Consider the following 10,609-nt stretch of genomic DNA (forward strand, 5'->3'; position numbering starts at 1 on the left):
CACACGTTCTCCATTGACTTCTCTTTCAATTATCAAAGCTTTATTTACTACATCCGCATAAGTAGTCAATTCATATGGTACCATTTATTTTTGAATTTCAGTTCTCAATTCCATCTCAAATTTATGAACTCGTTCTTGCTCCCCATCCACTAATCTCGAAGCAAATTTAGTTAACTCTATAAATTTTGCTTCATATTCAGTCACACTCATATCCCTTTGCTTCAGATAAATAAACTCTTGCTCTTTCTGGATCCTTATACTTCGAAAAAAATACTGATCGTAGAATGCAATATAAAATCTCTCCCAGGTAAGTATTTCATTATCTTGTTCATACTTATGCTATAGTCGCTGACACCAGTTGTATGCTTCTCCTTGTAGTAAATAAACTACATATCGAATCTTTTTTTCATCATGGCACTCTTGGACAGCGAAGGCTTTCTCCATCTCTATTATCTAGTTGTCAGCTTCCAAATGTTCAGTAGTCTCCTTGAAAACTGGAGGAGCTAGCTTTTTAAATTCTGAAATGTTGTTCCGTTGCACTGACTGCTCTGCATGTCGTGGTAGATGCTAATGTTGTTGTGCATCTCGTTGTATCTGCTGTTGTTCAAGCATTTGCTGCTATATTTGTTGTTGCGTCTGCACCATCCCAATTAGGATCTGCATTAACTGAGCTATGTCTAGTTCGTGACATACTCTTGAAGTACTCTCAATAGGATCGATGACTCCCTCCTCTTGAGGGGTGCCACTAATTAGATGGAGAGTGCTACCACCCCGTGGTTGCGATGTCTCTCTTGCAGTCCCTTAAGTAATTCTTGTTATTCGATGGGGAGGCATAATAATCTCTGTAGTAGTAAAACCTTATTAGATTCATTTATCTACTTGTTAGGAGGGGTTTGTTATGATACTCATATTTTAACGTCCCAATATTCCTGATGTCTACCCATCTACACTCATATTATGTCTAATTCTGTGTCATAATTTATCTACTTATACTCTGATACCATATTAATTATCACGCCCCTGACCTGAGTTCGCGAGTCCGAGGTCATGGCAACCATCGCATACTTATGAAGAACTCTCTCCACAAGCATCCAAGGCATGATCATCACGATATCAATGCATAACACCAGAATAAAATTTAAATAATTATTATTCAATTTTAATTTAAATAATTAAATTAAATACCTTACATCCAATAAAATTTCACTAAAAATAAAATAATAGATCTAAGTTCAATGAAGTTGACAATATTAAATCTCATCTCTAAAAGTTCTGTCCCAACATTATTACCCACGCTCAAAATTAATTATCTGAATCTGAAAAAAATAAAAAAAAATAATGAGCTAGACAGCCCAGTAAATAACAAATATCTCAACTAGACATTTCAGATAATTATATAATTTTCAAGAACAATGCAATGAATAAACATAAAAATATATTTCATACTAATTCAATATAAATCTAATTTTTTTAAATATTTAAATATAATATAATCATAAATTCGATTCAAATCAAAACACTCATAACTCAACAGCCTTAACTATGACTAACGTTTAACTTCTACTGGTAGAGTCCATTGAATACCAGTGCACAACCCTCACTGACAGGGTCCACTGAATACCAACGCACAATCCCCACTGACAAGATCCACTAAATACCAGCGTACAACCTCCACTGGTAGGGTCCATTGAGTACCAACGTATAATTCCTATTGACGGGATCTACTGAAACATAGTGAGGCTGAGAGCATAAATTCGACCTGTATCAAAATACTTTGTATTATAACATATCATAATTTTCACTGAACATATGCATAATCAATAAACCATAGTATTTCAGAATCATTTTTTATTCAAAATATAATTTCATAAATCATGCATAATTCTAAGAATAATTATTTATTTTTAAAATAAATATGAAATATCTCGAGAAGATGATTCATTACTTACTTTTCACAGACCACTAAATGAATAAATCGATTAACCTTAGAAAATTCTTCAGTGCCTATTATTCAAAATTATATTCTTACATTAATTCTAATTCAAAATTAAATCTAAACAAATCTTAAATCAAAACTTCATTTAGGATCGGACTCTTTACTAAACTCGATCAAAATCATCAAAAGAAAGTCTTTTACTATGCTAATCTTAGAAAGATAATTTTGAGAGAGAGAAATCCATCAAGAGAGAGAAATAATCTAGAGAGAAAAAATTTTAGAGAAAAAAGTAGAGAGAGAAAATTCAATATTTTAGAGAAAGAAAGTAAGGATTCAGACTAAAAAGAGAGAGAAGAGAGACAAACTGTCTCTCATATTTATTTTTAGTTATTTATTTATTTATTTATTTTTCTTCTTTCACAGGAGAGGGAACCCGCGTCTCTCTCTCCTTTTCTTTAACGGAACAGGGGAGCTCTTGCTCCCCTTGTTCCCGATGAGGATATCCTCCCCCCCAACCAATCATCACTCCGATCGGTGGGGCAGTCCCCAGCGACGCCCTACCAACTAGTTCCGGTGATCAGTGGCGGCACAGGCACCAAAAAATCAAGCTTTGAACTCAAAACAGGGGATTCGGGAAAACAAAAATTATCAAGGGATTTTGATGGAAAAATTTGGCAAAAAATTCAAGATTAAAACCCATAAGAGATTGAGAGAAGATGATAGAAAGATTTACCTGATCTTCGATGGGAATTGTTCTGATTTGTGACGGCCAAAAGAAGATTATCCACCAGGAAGAACAGAAAGAAAAAGGATTAAACGGTGATTTCTTTGGAGATTTTTCAATGAGAAAAACTAAAGGGATTAGGGCCTTTAAATAGATCTCTTAGGGGAAAGAATTAGTGTTCTAATCAAATTTCTTTTCCTAAGATTTTTAGAAAATCCTATTAGAGAAGAACTCGGGAGTTCTTCACCAGCTTCCCATCTCTACGCTGATCCCATCTCTCCCAGCACGTGCAGAGCACGTGCTGGCCCCCTCCCTTTTTTTTTTTAACTTGCTTTAAGATGTGTGTGGATAGAGTTGGGGTATCACAGTTATTAAGGTGCCTGATTTTTTGGCAGCACTAAAGAGGCATGAACAATATGTAATTTGCTGATTTAGTTGCTGACAACATGAAAAGCAAGGGCACTAAAAGAAGAGTTCTATCACCTAAAAAAGGGATGGTGTATGATTGAATTCTGATTTAGCATTGGCTAGGAGTAAAGATATATAATTTTTATGGACCTATATTTAGCTGTTCTGGAAGTCCGTCTTGCCAATTGCAATGACCCTTTTTGCTGATGTTGTTACAGAGTTTTTTTTTCATCGCTATGTGCAAAAATCAGCTTTTGGAATTGGTGGAAAATGAGTTAATTTGGGTGCTTGGTCTCATCCCTGGCTTCTCTTCTGTGCTGCCCAATGTAGTTGGAAAACTACAAATTATTCAGGGAAAGTATTTGTCACCTCCAGTTCCATCTCCAGCTCTGTCAGACAAAATGGTAGGCAACCTCCAGGCTCTGGGCATTGTTGTTTTAAACTCATATTCATCCTGCCAATGACTCCTGGTTTCATAATCATATTTTTTCGTCCAAATGGTGAACTTTATGCTTGCCAATTTTCCATTAGTAGCAGCATAATTTGAATTTGTCTCGTCTTCAGGCAAAGCGATGGAACCCGTCCTTTAGTTTGATCTGGAATCCTTTGATATGGCTTATGCTAATGAACTTCTTTGTCGAGATAGTGACAGCCACAGCACAAGGATATCTCAAGAAACAGCAGGACTCAGAATTGACAAAGAATCTATTGGCATCAAAGTCCAAAACAGAGTCAAGCACGTGATTATTGGTTGCTGTTTGCTTCCCAGCTGAGCAAACTCTGGTAGAAGCAATTAGCTGCATTGCTAGTTGCTTGTCCTCAGAGCTCAATGTTTCTACAGATCCCCCCCATGCCGTGTATGGTGAATGAGAACTGAAAATGGTTGTTATGGTGGAGGCAGGTTCTATTTATTCTCCTGCCTATGGAGGGCACATTGTGCATTGCATGGTCCTCTTAGTTATTTAGAGTTTGCTTGGAAGAAATGTCGAAGAACAATTTGATTTGCGGATCATTTAATAATTACAGAGCCCTAGCTACTGCTCATAACTTCCATAATAAAAAAATGATAAATGAGAGTTTTACATACAATATATTTTTCTATGCTGAAAAAGCAGAATGTATGAAGATCCAAGGCTGTTGCTCTAGGTGTGCAGTGTTACGGTGAAGCATCTGCCATGCATGTGATTGTTTGTTGTTATTTAGAGTTTGCTTATGTTGGCTTTGGCCTTTTAACTCCAGACCTTTATTTTTGTTGCAGGTCCCATTAACTGGCTTTATCTTTTGTAGGCCACAAATTGAATGTACCTCTTGATCTCTGTATCATCCAGGCTATTTCCTCGTCCCACCTCATGATCACCCATAATGCGTGACCCTCTTGGTTATTCGTAATGCCCCACATGCACTACTGAGAATTGAACCACCACTACAGAAAAATGAAAAAATGCCGATGCTATTTTTGGTCTTTCTCGACATTAAAAAGCATTGCTAAACAGCGGTGCTTACAGGGGTGGCAAAGTAATGGTCTCCGACGATGCTTAGAAGAGTCGTTATCTCCGACGATGCTTATAAGAGTTGTCAGGTTTTTTGGTCTCCGACGATGCTTATAAGTGTCGTTAGGTTATTGGTCTCTGACGATGCTTATAAGCGTTGTTAAAAGCCAATTTGCAGGAAAAAAAAAAAAAAAACAGCTTCATACACCATGCAATGCCATAATAATGTGGACAATCTATCTCAGCATATAACTAGGATCATTAGCTCACAATAAAATTTGTCTGTGGTTTTCTCTGCCTCTTCTGATTGACATATGTCACCAGAAGCCACTAAATCACCAACTCTCCCTTCGTGGACTTCAGAATCATCATTCCTGGTTTTCTCAAGTTCTAACTTCTGTGCTTCCAACTGGCTTTGATCCTGCTGCTCAGGGAGTGGGCTCACTGGTTGACTAATTAGGCTTTCAGTTTCTTCTGTGTCATGTAGCACATTCTGCGCTGATAAAGTCTGCAAGCCATATGCAGGACTTGTATATTTATCTGCCCCTTCTTTAGATTTCAGTGCCTCATTGCAACTGTCCACCTCCTGATTTGTATTTCTGAGTGTTATAGAACGCTCATCAATGTCATTTTGCAGTTTGAAATTTGCAGCTTTTAGTTGTTCAATTTTATTTCTGAGATCATCAATGATCCTCTTAGCATCCTGTTGATTCTGACATTCAACTGGCACATCTTCTAAGTTCAAGGTCTTCCCATCCTGTTCACCTTGCGGTATCTCTCCATTAGTGGTTTTCTCTACCTTTAGTGACAGAGGTGATTCTATGGAAGCCATTGAATCTCCTGCTTCATCTTCTTGAGTTTTTTCAGGTTCGACAGCGCTGTAACACCAATTTTTGTTACTTCTTCCACGGCATGTCAACCACAGCATTAATAAACCAGAGAAAAATTACCACCACATATGAATAACGTTTCTTGCCAATTCTAGAACCCATTATTTAGCCCCAAGAATATTCAAAACCGAGTCTAAGATGTAAATTATCATGTCAGAAACCAGGACTAATTTCAAAACCATGGCGCATGATATGAAACTTAACTCAAAAACAAAAAGCAAAAAATTGAAGTATAAAAGACTTAAGAAAAATGTAAACAGTATGCAGCCCAACCACTTCATATGTAAACCATCCCCTGATATAATATGAATCCATCATGACCTCACAATGCTGTTTAACTACTTACAATAATTAGAAATATTAAAAGGAAGATCTAGTTATGTTGATCTCCAGAAATTCTTTACATTGTACTAGAAAGCTCTTTGGACTGCAGATGAGAACATTTTTGAAAGCTTTGCTTTGCGTGTGCGTGTGTTGTGCGTGCGTGTGAGAGAGAGAGAGAGAGAGAGAGAGAGAGCGCAATTCTTAATTGTCAATATAAAGATTCAGTTATATATATGTAAGGTTCCTTCCATGGTATATATTTGTAATATTAAATTAAAAAAAGAATCCTCTCAAATTACCTGTCAATTCTTGCCTGTAGTTCATGAATCTTGTCCTTATTATCAATGAAGGTCAAAAAAAAGGTAGCTCACAATAAGATTCTAAGAAATACATGCCTAGGAGTATAAGAATATCAATAAGAGAGGGTACTTAAGCTGAATAAATTTATTTCATGCCAGAGAATGAAGGAAACCACCCTGCTTCCTAGTTTTTTCCTCTGTTTTTACTCCTGGAAGCTGTCAAAGAAATCACACGGATTTTCAAATAATTAAAAATCCATACACACCCTGACAAGCTATTTGGCATCTGGACGCAGCGATTACATACTGCTCTTCACGATATAAAAATTAAAATTGAATTGCATGAAACTAATAAACTGCAGATAGCAGTGGTAGACAAAAATGTGTGCATATATGTCCTGCAGCGGTCCTTGAACATCAAATTTATTATTTGACAGGGAAAGTCATTGGCTAGATTCTCTAGTTTCACATATTAGTTATGCAATGTGGTGCCAAATATATAGCAAGCAAGGCCAATCCACCAGTCAGAATTCCATTTAATGCACCAAATGCCATTCAACCAAGAAAGACACCTATAAGTTGAACTTAAAATTGAGACAGAAAATCTCCAACATAAACAATTGAAGCTTAAAACTCATCAAAACTCATCACATGAGAGTGGCTGCCATGTTGCTGCCAAATTCTGGACATGGCATAGATACTGAATAATATATTGTGCACAGCAATCACAAAACCAGATTGAGTAGACAAGGTATAACAGAATGAGCTTGTGATACAGGATATTGTTGCAGGATCTTTTGGAAAATAACTGAGATGCCACATAACATGTGGATTACTATCATTAATACCATCCAAATGAAAGGCATGAATGCTAACAACTCACAATAGATTCTACAGTTGCTTACCCAAAGGTAAGCAACTATTTCAAAGAGAAAAAAAACATTGTATCCGACAAAGATATCCACCCTCTTCTGCACCCTCGGAGGGTTAGTCTCCGATGAGGCTCCCGCCATTGCTAGAGTTCAAGATCCACAAAGAGAGAGAGAGAGAGAGAGAGAGAGATTGGAGGATTCGGGGGCGAATGAGGGGTTTAATAGAGACATCAAAAAAAATTACAAAAAAAGGATCTTGCAACATCACATCACAGAATATCAGCAACCACTGAGACTTAATCAACAGCAAAATAACAATCCAACAACAAATGATAAAATCCAACCTATGCATCACAACAAATGATAAAACCCATTTCCTCATTACATGTCATGATGATTCTCTCACCCTCATTGAGCTGCCATATGTCCCTAGCTCGTGTCGGTCCCCATCTCGCCTTCACTCAACCCTGATTGTCTACAAAAAAATATAAAAATAAAAGTTAATCAAAATTATTAAATATGCATCACATGAAAAAAATTTGAAATAAAATATTAAAATGAAATAAGTACAGGATTTGTTCATTTAATTTACCCTGAATCTGCAAGTCACCTATAACAGGCTCATCATCTTGGTCATCAGTAGGAGACTCATGCTGCAGCGCATCATGCTGCTGAGACTACTGAGGGCCATCAAACTGACTAGAAGATCTGGCCTGGGAATGCTGAAACTCTACACCTCTGAAACGTCTATGAGGCATAACGTATCTAACCTGCACATATTGATTACAATATGAATTAATACAAATTATAGTAAAGGCATGCATTTAATAGCATACTTACAGTAAGGAATGCATACATGAATGCCATCATAGAACAGAAATACAATTTGGAACCAAACATGCCATTAACTAATGCAAAGGAACTGATTATGCAGTTATAAAACAATAGTACGTAACCGAACAATCGAAATAAAATACTTACTTGAACTTTCTGGTATCTTAGCAATATGACTCATGTTCTTAAAGACATGCATTATTTCTCTGAAGATGGAAACCAACTAATCATGTGACAAGAAAGAACAACTCACAGAAAAATTACTTTCGAAGATTGTCCAGTACATCCACAGACCATGAAGGAATGATGAATTCAGCAATAATATCAAAGTAGACAGCAGAATTAATTTCAGAATCCTACTTCAGTACCAAAAGTTCAATAAAAGAAAACTAAGAAGGCAAAGAACACAAAATCTTGTAGACCAGAAGGATCAGCTTGAAGGAATTATCAGCGAAGAAAACATGAGAGCGATTAGATGGTCATTGGGACTGTATATGAAATATTGGGAAAAGTCTAGGTTAGCATTCCAACTTAGAATGCAGCCCATGCCTTCTCTTTCAACCCAACATCATGCATGTGCATGAAAAACTTGCTGTCGAAGAGGTTGTGAAAGCCACAGTGCTACAACTTGAGCAAGGACAAGGGCCCCCTACCATTTGCCCCAACTAGACCTAGTCACCACCAATAAGTTTTCTTACTCAAACCTTTTATTTAGCCATCATATCCTTTTAGAGGGTGAGATAACAAATAGATAAGACAGAAACTTCCTCTGTTTCAAATACAAAATAAGAAAATAGTAGAATGATAGAGTGCAAAATGACTATCATAAAAGGAAGCATACATCATGAAAAACGAACTCATACTGTTGGGAAAAAAAAAAAACTCATGTTAGTCACTAAAGGATCAGGTAAGTCCTGGTTATAAAATGTCATTTTATGCATCCTCGTGCATGGTCTACCAACAGGTTAGAATGCCAGGGATAGAATGCCTTGTATTATATATGGTCAGATAAATTTGAATGAAGTTTATTCTACAAATAACTAAAGAAAACTTGAATAAAAAAAAAAAACAAAATTGAGATTCTCTTGCTAAAAGGTACAATATTTTAAGACTGATATTATTTAAAAAATATGCAGTTACTTTTTCTAGAAAAAAAAAAAAAAAAGAAAACTCTGACTTGTAATCTTTCAGCAGAAAGCACATTTTCGAGGGGAAAAATATGCCTCATTTCAAGAAAGCATTCCTAGAAACCTTATTCAGATGACCAATTTAATTAGGTTTCATCAACAAAGCAAGATCTAAGGAAACCCTCAAAAACATAGACAGATTATTAGTGAGGCATGACAAAGTAACTACTGAAGCAAACCAGATATGACCGACATCTTGGCGGTCTCTTGAAACTTTCAATCACTCAATTAATGATTGAATATAGCTGACAGACACCACTCATACGTGAGAGTCATGAAAGATTATAATGGAAAAGCCATATGACAACTATTATGAAAGACCCAATAGCCTAGTAATCTAATCAAGTTGCCAGAAAAAGCATGGTTTATGCTCTCTACAAAGAGGGAACCCCCTGTTAAAAACCATGTAATGCATAAAGATAGTTTATGGAAAACAAGCATGGCTCCTAATACCAGGATAGAAATCCACAGATATCCATCTAAAAGTAGCAAATGAAACCTCGGTTCATGGAAATTCAGAAATCAAGGCATATATTGAATCTGTTGTCAATATAAAACACAATCAAAGAGTATAGCAAAATAAATTTTACTGTATGTTTCAAATATGAAGTCTCATATATGTTCCAAAATTGTTGATTGTTAACTATAAAATATAACAATGAAAAAGTACTCAATCGGCCAAGAATAGAAACCAAAACAAGCTTCGATAGCCTAAATGCCCTACGAACTCTCAGCATACTGAAGAATCAGAGCACAAAAGCCCTAATCGGATGCTACCACAAAGGTAAACAGGCATAAGAACACCAAAGGAAGAAGAATAATAACATCAATCCAAGATAAATCTTCTAAGTCCATAGAAGAATAGAAAAAACTCACCAAAACAAGAGATCGGAGTAATTCTGAGTCCGTAGCAACTAATCGGAGAACTCACACAACAGGATCTCACTCATTCACAGATCGAATCCCTAGATTTCATCAATAAAGATAAAAACAGAAAAAAAATAAAAGGTAGCTAAAAGATCGGAGATCGAAAACAAGAGAAATCGAAGGAGAGGAAGGAGATATGGATATAAAGAAGAAGTAGAGAGGCTTCTTACCGATTTTTCGAGGAAAGAGAGGAAGAGATCCAGGCCCAGCTTTCCTTCGACTTTCGGAGCTTTCTAAATGTCGATGAAGAGGAGGAGGTGAATGTCGACGCTTTTAAGAGGATGAAAGGGTGGTGGATGACCTCGATGGGTTGGGAAAGAGGAGAGGGCGATGGATGGCCTCGACTGTTCCAGAAATGGGGGAGGAGCAGGAGCGGGATGTGGGTTGGGAATGGGGAGATGGCGGTGGATGGCGTCGATGGTTTGGAAAACCGAGCAGAGTTCGGGGAAGCCAGGGGTAGTCCAAACGGGGCTTGGAGTCCGCGCGGAGGATTGGAGTCTGACGAATTTGAAATGTTGGACTCCGACGACGCTTATAAACGTAGTTAAAATTAAGAAATTTCACAACGTTAATAACTGTCGTTAAGAGCCAAATTTGACTGATTAATTTAAAATATCATTTTACGCACTAACAACGCTTCCATCTAGTGTCACCAAATAAAAATCGCTATTCTCCCTTTTTTCTGTAGTGCACTAACAATATGTCTTCCGATGGATGA

General features: G+C 36.7%; 1 protein-coding gene and 1 long non-coding RNA gene across 2 annotated transcripts in view; one reads left to right on the top strand and one right to left on the bottom strand.

Moving 5' to 3' along the window:
• LOC105034909 (vacuole membrane protein KMS1-like) overlaps nucleotides 1–4,086 on the top strand; it is a 134,538-nt gene extending 130,452 nt beyond the window's left edge. The window contains exons 9-10 of the mRNA XM_073249529.1: nucleotides 3,287–3,472; nucleotides 3,633–4,086. Of these exons, the coding sequence (XP_073105630.1) occupies nucleotides 3,287–3,472; nucleotides 3,633–3,812 (366 nt within the window). The 3' untranslated portion in view covers nucleotides 3,813–4,086. The remainder of the gene's footprint in view (nucleotides 1–3,286; nucleotides 3,473–3,632) is intronic.
• Nucleotides 4,087–6,736: 2,650 nt separating this feature from the next.
• Nucleotides 6,737–10,382, bottom strand: LOC140854052 (uncharacterized). The gene is made up of 4 exons (XR_012137182.1): nucleotides 10,062–10,382; nucleotides 9,841–9,929; nucleotides 7,536–7,713; nucleotides 6,737–7,418 (listed from the first exon to the last, which is right to left on the bottom strand). It is a non-coding gene; the product is annotated as an uncharacterized lncRNA (long non-coding RNA).
• Between the last annotated feature and the right edge of the window lie 227 nt (nucleotides 10,383–10,609).

Source organism: Elaeis guineensis, chromosome 15, assembly GCF_000442705.2.
Source record: "Elaeis guineensis isolate ETL-2024a chromosome 15, EG11, whole genome shotgun sequence".
In the NCBI taxonomy this organism is placed as follows: domain Eukaryota; kingdom Viridiplantae; phylum Streptophyta; class Magnoliopsida; order Arecales; family Arecaceae; genus Elaeis; species Elaeis guineensis.